Source organism: Dasypus novemcinctus, chromosome 7 (assembly GCF_030445035.2).
Source record: "Dasypus novemcinctus isolate mDasNov1 chromosome 7, mDasNov1.1.hap2, whole genome shotgun sequence".
NCBI lineage: Eukaryota > Metazoa > Chordata > Mammalia > Cingulata > Dasypodidae > Dasypus > Dasypus novemcinctus.
The window spans coordinates 10,016,521-10,032,577 of record NC_080679.1 but is presented as its reverse complement, the minus strand read 5'-3'; the positions used below and the strand labels follow the sequence as shown (position 1 = coordinate 10,032,577).

Here is a 16,057-nt window from a genome sequence, read left to right as displayed (position 1 = left end):
ACCCTGGAATCCGGAATCTCGAGATTTGTGGAGGTGACCAGTCTCCCCTTCTGTCCTGGCACTCAGAATCTTGGGGCTTTACCTTTCCAACATTTCCTGAGTTGTTCAATCCACCTCTCTACCAAGTCAGCCTGGGTGGAGGACGCGGCCCGCAGGGATCCCTTCCCTGAAGGAGGCCCCATCAAGGGGACAGGTGGCGCCGCCTCGTTCGTGTGTGGAGAGTTCTGCTGGCTGCACCCGCCAGTCCCAAACCAGAGGCTCAACGGGCCCAGTGCAGTTGGGTTTCCTGGTCAGGGAAACAAATGTTAACAGCAAAACCAGGAGTTCTGAACCACAGAGAAACCCACCACAACACTCAGAAGTGGAGGAAGAGATTTATTACGGGTGGGCTCAGAAGAGAGTCAATCTCCAATTCTGAGCCCCGTTTGTCAGGTTTCATAGGTTTATACAGGATTTTATGTGGGAGCAGTACGCTTTTGCTCACTGGCTAACGCGCTGCTAGGTGAAATTTCGCAAGCGGAGTTACAGAGGCAGAAGGCAGGTGCAAGGTTGCGGGCTGATTTGCAGACGTGAGGGGCAGGGGGGCTGGAGTGGTTGGTTAGATTACAGAATTGGGGGCAGGAGTTGTTCATTTGATATTTTCCCGCAAGGTCATGTTTTCACTGGGCTTGACTTACAGAAGCGGCGGCAGGAATGCCCCGTTAGATATTTTTCTCCAAGGTTATGCTTTTATTTCTCAACAAGGAGAGACTCCTGGCTCGCTGAGGATGGAGCCTGGACGGGGAGAGATGGGACAGGGGGAGGAGAAGGCAGCAGGGAGAAGGGGGACGGCCGCCGGAGGACTGCGGGCAGGGCAGGGGCAAGGCCTGTCCGGAGAGCAAAGACCCAGAGGGAGGGAGCCAAGTCCAAGGGGGAGGTTTGGGGGTGCGTGGGCGGGCCCCCTTCCCATCGCCACAAACCCGTTCTTTCTCGTTCCTTCTGCCTGCCCATTGCTTGCGCTCCCCCTCTCACCGGCTGGCCCCCACCCCCGTTTCTTTTTACCCTTTCATCGACCCTCCCCACCCCCAGCCAGGCCAGAGGGCTTGTCAGGGCCGGGGGAGCTTGGGCCCCTGCTCCTCGCTGCCTTCTCCCTGCCGAGCCCGCTCCCTGCGCCCGCCCTGCAGTGTTCGAGTTCATTCCGTACATGGGCATCACCCTGGCCACCATCCTGACCATGCTGAGGCTCGCCCATGAGGACAAGATGCGGCAGGCCATCTGCGGGGGTGCGTGTCCCGCAGCGGCCGGTGGGCCCGGCCCGGCGCAGGGTCCCGGAGGGGAGAGGGGGCAGGAAGCCGGTGGGAGGGCTGGAGAACAAGGGGTGCGCCGAGCACGCATTGGCGTCTCCAGTGCAGCCGAGTCCTCGGATGCTTGCCGACCCCCTGCTCCGCGTGGCCTCCGCCGGGCCCCCCTCTAGAGGGAGGCTGGTGGCCAGACACGGAGACTGGAGCGCAGGGGAGGGCGCAGCTCTGCGGTTGTGTTTCGGGAACAGACCAGAGAAGGGCGAGGAGAGCCCCAGGAGAGGGCACAGGCTTGGTCCCCTCGCCCCAGGTGTCCGTCACTTAGCATCTGTGCTGCCCCGGCAGAGTGGGATAAAGTGTGCTGGGCGCCTGCTGCCTCGGAATCTTGGGGGGTGGGTAAGGGTGGGTGCTCCAGGCCCAGCCCTGCACGCGACACCCGCGTGCCTCCTACTCCGTGGGTGCGTGTCTTACCCCCACCCTCGGGGGCATGGGGGCCGCCTGGGGAGGGTCGCGCGTGGGCCTCGGGGAGGAGGCGCTGGTAAGGCTCTGTTCTCCCTCCGGCCCCGTGGGCCCGCCGCCCGCGCCCGCAGCCACGGAGACCTTCTGCGAGGCCGTGCAGTTCTACCTGAAGCACCTGGAGGACAGCGTGTACCCCGTGATGACCGAAGAGCAGTTTGCCCTGAAGCTCTTCCCGATGTACCGCTACTTTGTGACCGTGTGGCTGAGAAACGAGAACCCCGAGGTGAGGCGTGGGCCCCGCCGCGCCCGCTTTCCAGCCTGGGTGGGGAGGAGACACCCAGAGGCCCCGCCACCTTCCCACTGCTAGTGGGACACGGAACCCCCCCAGGGAGGAGGAAGCTGAAGGACGATGGCAGAGTGGGGGCTGGTGGGTGCAGAGCCGCCCGGGAGCGGGGTCTCCTCGGGGCGCCATTTGGGCGCAGGTGCCCAGGGCCCCCGACGCTTCTGAGAGCTGCGGGCCCCTCTTGGGAGTGTTACCCTCGGTGAGACTGGAGGCTGAGTACTTGCCCAGGTCGCCTGGCCCGGAAGGGGCAGAGCTGGGACCCGAGTGGGCCCCCGGGCCTCCCCATGGGAGCTCCAAGCAGGCCTGACGCTCCTTCCAAGTCCCCTGCGGCCACCCTGGCCGCGGGGACGGGGCTGAGAGGGGTGCGCCTTGCTGGGGGCCGCGGGGGGCCGTCTCCAAGGCCCCGCTTCCTGTGGCAGGTCAAGCTGGGGGTCGTCAGGTCGCTGCGGCCCATGCTGGCCCTCCTCCTGCCCAGCGACGACGTGCGGGAGCAGGTCTACGACTACATCCCGCTGCTGCTGGCGGAGTACCAGGGCGGCCTGGAGGCCCTCTTCATCACGCAGGTGGCGGCGCGGGGCCCTCCGGCTGGCGCAGGGGCTTCATGGGGCCCCCAAGTGGGTGATCACGGGCTTTGGGGGGGAAACGAACGTTGCCCTTCCGTACGGAGGCCGCGGTGAGGTGGCGGCCTTGACCTGCACGACGGTTCGGAGCCGAGGGCAGACCTGAGCTGATGTTCGCCGGAAGGGGTCCCTCGTCTACAAGTACAGGGCCTGGCCCTCAGCCTGAAGCCAGGAACAAGACAGCATGTGTCCACTTAGGAGCATGTGTCCACTTAGGAGCATGTGTCCCCTTAGGAGCGGTCTGTAAGTGGGTCTGGCTCAAGGATGGGACTCGTCGCGAGAGAACGCTGGAAAAGGCCCCGCTTGGCGGTGGTTCTGTCCTGGGAAGCGCCTGGGGCTTGTTGAAACGCAGCCCTTATCCTGCAGGTGCAGGGAGGGCCCGAGGTTCTGCATTTCTCATTGGCCCCCCGGGCGAGGCCGGCGCTGCCCGCCCACAGCCCACGCTGAGCCGCGTGGGCCTAGGTTTTGACCCTGAGCAGGTGCGAGTTTGCCTGCCGGCTCGGGCCTGTCTGTTGCAGGTCTTGAGGCAGATCCTGGAAGCATCGGTGGCCACCAGCACTCCCATCCCCCAAATGCAGCTGCACACCATTTTCACGGAGCTGCACCTCCAGGTGCGGCCGGCGAGCTCGGCGGGGCGGGCCGGCGGGCGGCACGAGGGGGCACGGCCAGGCTGCCCGCCCCGCCCCTGCACCCTTGTCCCCACTGTGACCTCCCCCCTCCCCAACGCCCCCAGGTGTGCTCCAAGGCCCCGGCCCAGCAGCAGTACAGCGGCCAGAACCTGACGGAGATCGTGCACTGCTTCATCGCCCTGGGTGAGGTGCCGGGAGAGGGGCACATTGGGGGGTCCAGGAACCACCCCCCCGCCCGGGCCCAGGGCCCAGGCTGCCTTCTTGGGCTCGTCCTGGGCTCAGGGATGAAAACGGCCCTCCCGCCCCGCAGCCCGCTCCTACCCCAAGGAGCTGATGAAGTTCTTCCTGAGCCAGATGGAGACGAGCAAGGAGGCCATCCGCGTGAGCACCCTGAGCCTGATTAGGGCCGTGGTGGGTGCAGACGGTGAGCCAAGGCAGAGGAGGCGGGTGCCGGGCCGTCGGGGGAGGGCGGTTTCTCCTGGATCGGGGTCCCATCATTTCCTCCTTCAGAGATGCTCCTGGGTGGCCCAGGGGAGCCAAAGGTTCTTGGTGGCTTCACATTTTCTACCCTTGGGCCTAGCCAGCACCGTGACCCCCTCCGCACCCAACCCTCTCCTTAAGCCGGGAATCCTGGCTTCCATCTGAGTCCGACTGTCAAACTCTAAACTTGAATCCCAGTACTGACCCCCAGGCAAAACCAAAAGCTGAGTATGAGGCCTAACTGTGTAACATGTAGGCAGAACCCTAAGGTCCCATTGTCCCAAGACCTAGCCTTCGGGTAAATCCCCATCCTAAATCCATCATGTAAGCTCCAGCTCTAAACCTGCGTTGACATCAGACGGAAAGCCCTGCCCCTAACCTAGCACTAGCTCCTGCAGCTCCTGTGGGTGAATTTTGAGCAAGGCGGCTCCTCTGGGCAATAACAATGTGCGTACATGACAGCGACCCATTCAGCTCTTCAGCAGGTGCTTTGTACAGTGCACAGACTGAGCAACTGTCTATAAAGGACCTTCCTCTGGCATTAAACCCCTCTATTAAAGAAATGCAAATTTAAGGAATGCAATGAGAGCCTTTCTATCTGTTCAACAGGGCAGAGATAATAAAGGTCATGGCCAGAGGTAGCCTAGGGCAAGGGATGGAAAACTTTTTTCTGAAACAAAGCCAGATAGGAAAAATAATTCTGCCTCTGCAAGTCTTACAGCCTCTTACACGTATTCAGCTCTGCCATTGTAGAGCAAAAGCAGCCATAGACAAGACATGAATAAATGGGTGTGGCCGTATTCCAAGAAAACTGTTTTTACCAAGGCAGGCTTTCCGCTGGATTTAGGCCGCCCACATACTTTACTGACCCCAGATGAGGAAAACTTGAAACCGGCCTCTTATACATCATTTATGGGGGTGATGATTGAGAAACTGGGTGTTCTATTAAATAGGCACAAAACTTGGGCTCAACAATCCAACTTTTGGCCAACCGTCCGAAAGAAATAATTGGACAGTTGCCCAAAGATGTTCATTATAACATTGTGTGTAAGAGCGAAAATGAGAAACCACCTAAATGTTTTTCTATAGGGAATTTGCAGAATAAATGCTAATATATCTACATAAGGGATTATTCTGTAATCATTAAGAAAGGTGTAGTCAATCTATCCTTTCTCATGGAAAAGGTGCCCTCTGTATGTTAAGTGTAACAATATGGTTTGGAACATTAGATATAAAGATCTCAGTTAAGTGAAAGAAATCTGTATTTTTTAATGCATAACTTAGTTCAGAAGGACACACTGAAGCTGTTAATAGTGATTATCTTTTATTTTAGTTTTTAATGAACACATATGATCATTACAATCAGAAAAAAAATTCCACTTTTGGTGATAAAATCTCTAATTTGTGACATTTTCCCGTAATGCCTGATAACCTGCCCCCTTCTTCCTGTCCTCTTTTCCTTGGATTCCTACCCAGTGTCTTGAGCACAGCATCGACCTGCACACCTAACTCTAATTCCGTCTCACTGGACCTCTCCCGCACCTTCTCATGGCTCTTTCCCACCTTCCTTCCTCTTCCTCCTCCGTTCATCACAGCTGCCGTCACCAGCCCTATGAGGAGCTGTGTTAGTCAGCCAAAGGGGTGCTTTTGGCTTTTATAAAGGGTATTTATTTGGGGTAGAAGCTTCCAGTTACCAGGCCATAAAGCTTATGTTACTTCCCTCACCAAACTCTGTTGCCATGCATTAGGGTAAGATGGCTGCTGATGTCTGTGAGGGCTCAGGCTTCCTGGGTTCCTCTCTTCCTGGGGCTTTTTTCTCTCTGGGCTTGGCTGTCCCGCTCTCTCCACAAGATCATCTGTAGACTGTCAGGTGACTGGCTCTGTCTCTCTCCCCAGGGCTCTATTCTCCCTGGGCTCAGCTGCTCTGCTCCTCTGTGTGCTTACTTCCCGGCTCCAGCTCAAAACTCCCGACTCTTGTCCTTTGCCTTGTCTTTTCTCTGTGAGTTCCCACCCAACAAGGGGGCTGGGATGCAACGTCCTCCTGACAGGCCCAATCAAAGCCTTAATCATTATTTAAAAAGGGAAACCTCTGAATCCAATGCAATCTAATATGCCTGGAGGGACAGACCAGTTTACAAGCATAATCCAGTGTCTATTTTTGGAATTCATGAACAATATCATACTGCCACCAGTAGCCAACACTCGAGCAGCACTTATCATGTGCCAGGCATCGTGTTAGCACATTTAATCCTCACAACAGCTCTATGAGGGAGGTACTGTGATTATTCACATCTTACAGTGGAGGAAACCGAGGCACGGAGAAGGCTGGCTAATTCACCCAGGTCACCGGTTGGGATGTGGTGGAGCCAGGATTTGAACCCAGGCAGCCTGGCACCAGAGTCCCTGCTCCTCACAGCTGCACTTTGCAGCCTCAGGGGGCCCACTGTGTACCCAGAACTGTGTTCCCACATGCCGGGGGACAAAAGAGTTCCCAGGTGGAGGCCCTGCCCTTAAGGAGAAAACAGTCGCTTCAGAGAAGACCCGCACACAGCAGCGGCCTGGCCGTCAGGACATGGCCCCGCTGGGCCAACAAGCAGGGAGCTGTGGGTGCCCTGAGGAGAGGCAGGTGGGGAGGGGGAGCCTGGCCAGGGAGGCTCCTGAGGGAAGAGCCCCCAATCCTGTGGGAGGCCATGCCGACTTGGCCCTGTGGAGGACGGTGGGCGAGGCCGGCCGAGGCCCGCACGGCCTGCTGCTCTGCGCGGCGCTGCGCCCGGGCTCTTGCCTCAGAGCCGGCCCTGACGCTGGCCACCTCCGGGTCTGTTTTCCTCTTTCAGAGCCCAGGATGAACATCCGGGCCATCTACCTGGCCATCAGGGTGGTCAAGAACACACTCTCCGATACCCGGTCGAAGGTAACTGGGCAGTGACGGGGAAGCGACAGCGCTCAGGGGACGCGCTGCTCTGTCAGGTGGCTTCTCTGAGGGCCGGAGGCCCCAGCGGCCCCCTTGATGGGAGGCCACTGAGGACCTGTGATTCCCACCCTTGAGACCTCACTCCCACCCAGGACCTTCAAATCGGGCGCCCCTTTGGACCAGGAGGGGCTGAGCAAATCCAGCCTCAGGGAGCGGGGCTCGGCCGCAGGGTCTTTCATGAGATCTTTATTTTAAAAAATCTCAGAGGGATACATACTCCTGCCCCGGTTGAAAGGTCCACAGCCGCAGCCTCAGCTCCTCGGTGGCCATACCCGGGGCAGAGGGCAGTTCTGGGTCTGGGCCTCGGCTCTGAGGGCTGCTGTGGAGACACAGCTTGGCTGGGGGAAGGGGAGGCATTTGAGGAAGAAGCTGAGGGAATGGGGAATTTGGCCCGGAGATTTAGGCAGCGAGGTCTTCGGTACCTGGAGGGCTGTAAGGAAAGAGGCTCGTTCCGTGTTGCGCCCGCGCGGTAAGCCTCACGCAGCAAGCGCAGTTATGGAACGGGGTTGTCCCCACCAGGGCTGCCCACTGCAGCAGGGAGTGAGTCCCAGGTCTCTGATGGGCTCAGATGAGGCTGGGGGTGGGATGCTGCTGGGGCTCCCTGGGTGAGTCAGGATAGGGTGGGCTGTAGCCATGTAGCCAGGGGCTCCCTGAGTCCCTTTCCAGACCAGACCACTCCCCAGGTCCTGGTTGTCCCAAGTCACAGGATTGGGTGGAGAATGCTGAACCTCCTGGGCCTGCAGCTGCCCCAACCCCCAGCATGCCCACTGCCCTGTCCCCAGGTGAGAATGGCCATTCTCCGCATTATCGGCCAGTTGGCTCTTTCTGGCTATCAGGACAGGATCAAAGGCTGGGGCCTCAAGTACGTGTCCGTGCAGCTGACTTTATCTACCTACAAACTGGTGAGTGGCCTGCACCATGCAGCGGCTAGGCTTTGGAAGTGGTTTCTGAAAACATCAAGGAAAGAATTCCACTTTCAGTGGGCCTGAGCTTGAACCTATGTGTGTGCATGCTCTTGACACACGTGCACTGTCACAGCAAACCTGCAGGTAAAAGTGCATGCAGTCACACTGGCAGGAACCTGGAGACGACGTGACAAACACGCAGAGCTCTGAGCATCTTGGAAGCCCACTCTCTGGGCCCCGAGCCCCAAGGGGAGTGAGGAGACCACACCCAAGACGATGGCCAGCCCTGCCCGCTTATAGGCAGGAGCCCCTTGGGTCTGTCTTCCAGACAAATCGCCGAGACAGCTTTTATCAGAGAGACTTGGAGGAGAAGATGGTTCACAAAGTCACTATGGACACTGTGAGAATCATTACCTCCTCGGTCAGTGAGATGACCAACGTGAGTAAGCCCCTTCCCCCTGCCCCACTAGAAACTGGGGTGTCGTGTACGTTGCATCAGGCTCTGGGAGGGTGTGTATGTCTCCGGGCTGTGGCTTCTCTCATTCCCACTGCCAGGATTGCCTAGGACACCTTCCTGAGCTCTCGCCTTTCAAGACCAGTTCCAGAGCCCCCTTGGTGGGAACTTGCTCTTCATCTTGGCATCCTCAGATGCTAGGGCTGTGCCTGACACTCAGCAGGCCACAATAAGTATCTGTTGACTTATTGCCTGAAATGTGCCCATTACCTTAAAGCACCTTCTGTCCAGGCAGGTGAGGGCTGGTGTAAAGAAATGATTTTAGATACTTAATTCCAGAAACATTCAGTGAGTTCCTAATGTGCACAGGCCAAGAAGGCATACGCTGCAGTGATTCAGAAATAATACACTCCAGAGAGGTCACAGGCTATAGGGGAAACAAGTGTTTCAGCTTTTAATTGCAATAACATGTGACATAGCAATAAGATAAGGAAAAATTCACAAGCATAGCATCGAGACGGAAATATGTTTGTTAAGTGAGGCCACAGGCCAGATGCACCCTGCCCAGCAGCAGCTTTTCTTAATTGCAGAAATAATAAGAATAATAATGATAGCTATAGTTCACTGAGCACCTACATATAGCAGGCACTGTATTAGGTGTGCAACATGTAGAATCTCATTTGATTATCCCAACAACCTTCTAGGTAGGCTCTCTTATTATTACTTGGATTTTATAGATAAGAAGACTAAGGCTCAGAGGGACATTGATTTTCTAAAGGCCTCATGGTTGGTAAATGGTTTAGCCAGGATTAAAATGTTCTTTCCAATTCTCCATGCTGCCTCCCTAGGAGAACCTAGAAGCTGGGGTATTCTAGTCCTGGGGCTGGGACAGGTCAAATGAATGTACTTGTTAGCTGGTAGCACAGGAGCCTCACCCCAAACTCCTAAGCATGGGAGTGGGGGGGGGGATCAGGAGTAGCTGGGGGTGGTATTCAAAGGCCATCCAAGGAGAGCTATTGGGAGGGTGGGGAGGGTGGGGGAGATGACATGATTGAAGGTGAAGGGCTAGAGACACTGCTCCAAGGTCACCAGCAAGCATGGCTGGGTCATCTGCCCAGTGTGTGCCTGGAGAGGACTTGGAGTCTCAGGGAGGGCCCTGGAAACAGGAGGACCCAATGAATGTGAGGTTGGTATGAGGGCAGCAGGGGCTGGGCAGAGTGCATACCAGGCATGATGGACTGGCAGAAGCTGTCTCATGACATATGAGGGTCAGTGCCACTTAATGCCCCCGACAAAGACCAGAGTTGACAGTAGGGCCAGTTCAGGGCTAAGGCTACCACTGGGCCAATGGACAGTTCAGGAGAAGTGGGGGTGGGGCAGATACTGGGTGGGGCTTGATGGCTCTCTTTGGATGGTCATGGGATGCCCCCAGCTAATCCCAGTCCCTCCCTCTATTTCCATCCCAGGAATTTTGGGTGAGACTCCTGTGCTACATCATGGAGACAGACTTCACAGAGGCCTTGACGCCCATCTGCATCAGCCTGACCAACCTGGCAGAGCGCCAGCTCCAAGGCAATGATGGGGGGTCCAGCCTGACTGGCAAGAGTAAGCATGGTGGGCAAACCCTCTGTGCCAGAATGTGGGCAGACAGGTGGACGGGCTCCATCTCTCGGGGTGTTTCCTGCTGCTCTCACCTCTATCTCCCCTTTACCAGAAAGTATCCCTGAGTCCCAGTAGCCAGGCAGAAAGAACACCTTTGCCGTATCTGTTAACATCTTGCAAACTTACTCCTGGCAGCTCAGCTCTTGGTCTCTATACCCGCAGCCCAGATCCCCAGCCCTCATCCCACCCTGGAGAGGTCTTGGATCAGCCTCTGATGAGGCATGACCTCTGATTCAGCTAAAAGAACCACAGGCCTCCTATCAAGACCACGGACCTCCTACCAAGACCACAGACCTTTCATCCAAGAGTACAGACCTTCCATCCAAGACCACACATGGACCACAGGACTCCCATAAAAACCACAGACCTCCCACCGAGACCACAGGCTTGCCATCCAAGACCACAGAGCTCCCATCCTAGATCACAGGCCTAACTAGGACCACAGACCTCCCATTCAGGACCACAAGGGACCACAGGTCTCCTATTCAAGACCACATAGGGTCCACAGACCTATCCAGGACCACGGACCTCCCATCCTAGGCCACAGACCTCCTATCCAAGGTCACAGACCTCCTACTCAGTACCACAAGGGACGACAGACTTCCCATCCAGGACCACAGACCTCCTCACCTCCACTGCAGTAATATGATTGGAGCTCCATTAACATCACACGTGTGGGGTGATGTTGCTGTTCTCCCTGCCCCCTACCTGTGGTTCCAAGGAGGCCACTCTCATGGGCTTTTCTTAGATGGGTGTGGCTGGTGATAGGGGCAATTTAGGGAGCTACTTAGGATCAAGGAATAGCAAAGGGCTGAGCTTGCTTTCCAAGTTTTGGCCTGAGCCAGCCAGCCAGGCCATCCCTGGATCCTCCTCACATCCCGCTACTCCAAGGGTGAGTCCTTACATGCGGCCCTTCCCCGCTACAACATCTCAGCTGACATGGCTTCTCCTCTACCTGTTCCTCCCAAGGCATAGGGTTTCTTTTCAGGGACTTATTGATTCCCAAAGACCATGAGGGAGGCAGGAGAATGGGGAGGATTTCCAAATTACTCAAACCAGCTCAAAACAGTGTCACAGCAGGTTGTGGGTCCACCACCAAGTTGTCAACCCATTAGTTTGACTTTCCACTCCTTCCAGAATAAGTGAAGTATAATGATATTGGTCACAGAGAATACCCTGTGCAGACTCATTCTCCATTCTGATGGGCAGTGGGGTCATGGTGGGGAAGTGCCTTTCAGGGTAAAGCCCCCTTGGAGCCAAGGGGACATGGTCTGGACAGGGTAGCCTCAGCTGTGATTGTATCTCCTCCTTTCCTCAGTGGACCTGCCTGCGCCACAGAAGCTACTGGCCCGTCTCCTGGTGAGTGACCCACACTAGGCAGTGCCCTAGTGTGCCGCTGCCAAGGCCATGCCCTGTGGTACCTCTCCCTGGAGTAACTAATTTCCCAGGGTTTCCAGAGGGAGGAAGGAGATAGGGTCTTCTGGACTCTTGGCAGGGCAAAGGTTTCTGGGCCCAGGTCTGAACTCTTGGAAAGATTTGGCAGGGAAAATGCACTTAGGGATGCCAGGCATCTGGCAGGGACCTGCTCCCAGACCTGTTGAGCAGCCCTAAAGCATCCCTGGATACCTCCAGTAGCCTGCTCCTGGGGGGTGGGGTTCAGTCCTTGACCCACATGTTCTAACACTTACGTGGACACTAATCCCTGCTTTACCAGAGCTTGGCGTTGGGGGGAGCCCAGGGTCTTTCCCCTCATCCCTCTTTGTTCCATGTAGTGTCCTCTGTGGGGGCAGCTCTCTGACCCTGGAGATCCTTGGGTCTTTGTTTGAAAACTACCCACGTTGTCCAACTCTTCCCTTTACAAGGGAGAACAATGAGGCTTCAAGATGGGGATCTAGATGCCCATGGCTGCCTAGCCTGGGGTGGGTCCCCACATCAGTCCTAGTGCCTTCGCAGGTGCTGATGTCATCCCCCTACAAAGGAGAGGGCCGCGGGATAGCCATGCTCAATCTCCTGAGGACCCTGAGCCAGAGCATCGCGCCCTCCATGGCTGACATGTGGGAGCTGGAGATCCCACTACTGGTCCAGTACCTGGAAGGTGAGGGGCCCTGGGGTGCACAGACTGAATAACTCCTATCTTATGTATGTGAACAGGAGCTGAGGCCCAGGGGTACACCTGCAGAGCCTATTTGGGTCCTAGGACTTGGCCAAGCAGGTTGGAAAGGTGGGGAGGAAATGCAGTGTAAGCTGGGCCCATCTGCGGAGAGCCTTGAGTGCCAGGCCAAGGAGATGGCCTCAAGGGGAGCAGCAGAAGAAAGCAGCATGAGTGATGCTTCTTTCTGCAGAACACACTGAGTTTACTTGGAATCAGAAGACCTGGGAGGACAAGCTGATTCAGGTAAAGAAGTGATCCCACCTGCTGAGACTGGGGCTGGGGAGAAAAAGAAAGAGAAAAATGGGGAACAAGTGAGAAGACGTTAGTCAGGGATGAGATGTGGAGTGTTTGGGAGCCCCTAAAAGTCATACTTTCTTTCTTTCAGAGAAGACTCAGGGAGTACCAAGCATGTGCATAGCTATATCTCTCAGCAGGGAGGAGTGAGAGCATCTTCCAACAGAGGGGGCACGCCCTCCCACTAGCCCCCAAAGATGCAGCCCCCCATTCCCCAGACTCTCAGACCCACAGAACATTAGCTCTGGATCAGGATCTTATGGATCGAATTATCCAGAGTTTGGGGAAAGGGCACAGGGAGGGACCTAAAGCCTACCCAGACCCAGTGAGGCAGGACTTGAGACTCTTGACCCCACCCACCCACATTTGCTGCCTCCCCAGTTTCTGAGAAACTCCCTCAAGAAGACCCGGGGGTCCAGCTGGAGTCTGCGCCTGAGCAAAGAGCTGAACAACCAGCTTGAGAGCTTCGACAGCCCCTCCCTGGAGAAGGTGCATCCCCACAGCCACAGGGGAGTTCTGCTGGGCTGGGAACTCCAGGGAGGGGTGGAGCAGGGAGGATTGTGTGAGACCATCTGGGACTCTCTGGCTGTCTCTAGGGTCCTGGAGGAGAGAGAGGTGGGGTTGCCTAGACCAGAGGTTTTTTGTTTTGTTTTGTTTTTCTTCAAGAACCCTGCTCCACCACTGAACTGTGGATCTCCCTCCAGTCACCAGTCATTCCTCTTTTCCACCCCACCTCCCACCTGAGGGGGTCCCAGAGCAGAGTCCAGGAGGCCAGGACTGAGATGGGCTTGATAAATAGTGTAAAGTATGATGATGACGTTGAACCACAGAAGGTTTAAAGAGATTGCAGGTTCCAGCTCAAGTGAAGAAGAAAAGGCTTATAGGAAAAAAAAAAGAGATTTCTCCCCAAAACGTAGTGGGCAGGTTCGGATCCCCAGCTGGGCTCCCAACTTCTAGAGCAGGTTGCTTCCTACCAGATAGTGCTGTACACCTGCCCCCTCACCAGATAGATCGCTGGATAGAGTCATTTGTTCCTGACTTGACCAGATCCTGGTTTGTGACTACATATGTATATTTGGTTATAAAAAGGTTTTTGCAAAGCTATTAAATATTATTGGAAAACATTAGAGAAGATATAAATATATAGAGAGACATCCCATGTTCATGGATTAGAAGACAATATAGTAAAGATGACAATACTCTCCATTGATTCACAGACTCAATATCATCCTTATCATAATCCCACCTGCAATTTTGCAAAAACTGTCAGGCTGATTCTAAAATCCACATGGAAATTCAAGGGACCAAGGATAGTCCAAACAATCTTGAAAGAAGAAGAACAAATTTGAAGTTCTCACACTTCCCAGTTTTCAAGACCTATTACACAGCTGCAGTAAGCAAAACAGTGTGGTACTGGCATAAGGATAGACCAGAGGAATGGAACTGAGAGTCCAGAAATAAACCCTCACATTTATGATCAATTGATTTTCAAAAAGAGTTCCAAGGCAATTCAATGAAGAAAATAATGCAGTCTTCTCAATATGTGGTGCTGGGACAACTGGATATCAGCCTGCAAAAATACGAGGTTGGACCCTTCCTTATATCCTGTGCAAAAATTAACTTGAAGTGGGTCATAGACCACATACCTAAAACTACAAAACACTTAGAAAAAAACGATAGGATTTGACAATGTTTTTTTTAGATTTGACACCAAAAGGACAAGCAACAAAATTAAACATAGATAAACTGGACTGCATCAAAATTAAAAACTTCTGTGCTGTATATAATATAATTAAGAAAGTAAAATATTTCTTAATTTCTCTCACAGAATAGGAGAAAATATTTTCAAATCATCTGTGATAGATGGAGACTTACATTTAGATACATAAAGTACTCTTAAAACTCAATAAAAAAGACAAATATCCCAATTAAAAATGGACTGAAGATCTTAATAGGCATTTGTATTAGTCAGCTAAAGGGGTGCTGATGCAAAATACCAGCAATTGGTTGGTTTTTATAAAGGGTATTTATTTGGGGTAGGAGCTTACAGATACCAGGCCATAAAGCATAAGTTACTTCCCTTACCAAAGTCTATTTCCATGTCTTGGAGCAAGATGACTGCTGACATCTGTGAGGGTTCAGGCTTCCTGGGTTCCTGCCTTCCTCAGGCTTTTTTTTCCTGGGCTCAGGGTCTCTCTCTTCCCAGGGCTTGCTTCTGCTTCCTCTGCGAGCTTACTTCCTGGGGCTCCAGCTTAAGGCTTCAGCATCAAACTCCAACATCAAAACTCCAACATCAAAAACCCTCCAACTCTGTCCTTTGCCCTACTGGCACAAGAGGTTTACATGATTACTTAAATCAAGTAGACCTCTGAATCCAATAGAATCTAATATGCCCAGAGGAAAGGATCAGTTTATAAACATATTCCAATATTTCTTTTTGGAATTCATCAATAATATCAAACTGCTACCATGTTCTTTCAAGGAGACTCAAAACCAGCTGGAACGGTTTGGTATTGTTTATGAATTGCGTAAGTAGATATTGGATTATGTTTGTAAACTGGTCTCTTCCTCTGGGCATATTAGATTGTATTAAATACAGAGGTTTCACTTTTACTCAATTAAATTATGATTAGGGCTTTGATTTGTCCAGTAAGATGTTGAGTCTCCACTCCCTTGGTGGGTGGGACTCACAGAGAAAACAACACAGCAGAAGAGAGAGTTGGAGTTTTGATGCTGGAACCCCAGGATGTAAACACACAGAAGAAGAACAAAGGAATAGAGATGACTCCATGGACATGGCAGAGGCCCCAGGAAGAGAGAGAGCCTGAGAGTCTGCAGCTGACCTTGTGGAGAGTCCAGCAGCTGAGCCTGGAGAGAAATGAGCCCTGGGAGAGAGATAAGACTTATACCAGCCTATAGCTGAGACTGGAAGGCACTGGGACCACAGAGCCTCAGAAGGAAGAGGAAGGCTGACCCATCACAGAGACCAGCAGCCATTTTGTTCCAACACGTGGCAGCAGACTTTGGTGAAGGAAATAACTTATGCTTTATGGCCTTGTGACTGTAAACTTCTACCCCAAATAAATACCCTTTATAAAAGCCAACCCATTTCTGGTATTTTGCATCAGCACCCCTTTGGCTGACTAATACACTAGCCAATAGGTAAATAAAAATGCTCAACATCATTAGCCATTAGGTTAAATGCAAATCAAAACCACAATGAGATACTACATCAAATGCACAAGGATGGCTATAATAAATAATAAAATGATAAAGACAGATAATTAGAAATGTTAGCAAGGATATGGAGGATTTGGAGCCCTCACATATTGCTGGGAATAATGTAAAATGGTACAGCTGCTTTGGAAAATAGTTTGGCAGTTCCTCAAAATGTTAAATACAATCCATATTTAATATGATCCAACAAAAATGAAAACCTATGTCCACACAAAAGCTTGGACCTGAATGTTCATAGCAGCATTATTCACAAAAGCCTAAAGTGGGAAACCACCCAAATGTCATCACTTGATGAATGGATACACAAAATGTAGTATATCCATTCAGTGAATATTATTCAGCCATAAAAAGGAATGAAGTCCTGTGATAGGTGCTGTGATGTGGATCAGCCTTAAAAGCATTATGTTAAGTGAAACAAGTTAGTCACAAGAGACCACATATTGTGAGATTCCTTTTGTATGAGATGCCCAGAGTAGATAGGTCTATAGGAACATAGAGTAGATTAGTGGTTGCCCAGGGTGACTGTGTGTGCTGGAGGATGAGGCGGGGCATGGGGAATTACCGCCTGTGGGTA

General features: G+C 53.3%; 1 protein-coding gene across 1 annotated transcript in view; it reads left to right on the top strand.

Annotated features, from left to right (window-relative positions):
* The window catches only part of MROH2A (maestro heat like repeat family member 2A), a 50,961-nt gene that overhangs the window by 10,397 nt on the left and 24,507 nt on the right, over positions 1–16,057 (top strand). The window contains exons 6-19 of the mRNA XM_058299864.1: positions 1,164–1,262; positions 1,868–2,019; positions 2,499–2,642; positions 3,218–3,310; positions 3,433–3,511; positions 3,639–3,752; positions 6,643–6,719; positions 7,562–7,681; positions 8,013–8,123; positions 9,605–9,743; positions 11,119–11,159; positions 11,754–11,895; positions 12,143–12,195; positions 12,628–12,735. Of these exons, the coding sequence (XP_058155847.1) occupies positions 1,164–1,262; positions 1,868–2,019; positions 2,499–2,642; positions 3,218–3,310; positions 3,433–3,511; positions 3,639–3,752; positions 6,643–6,719; positions 7,562–7,681; positions 8,013–8,123; positions 9,605–9,743; positions 11,119–11,159; positions 11,754–11,895; positions 12,143–12,195; positions 12,628–12,735 (1,472 nt within the window). The remainder of the gene's footprint in view (positions 1–1,163; positions 1,263–1,867; positions 2,020–2,498; positions 2,643–3,217; positions 3,311–3,432; positions 3,512–3,638; positions 3,753–6,642; positions 6,720–7,561; positions 7,682–8,012; positions 8,124–9,604; positions 9,744–11,118; positions 11,160–11,753; positions 11,896–12,142; positions 12,196–12,627; positions 12,736–16,057) is intronic.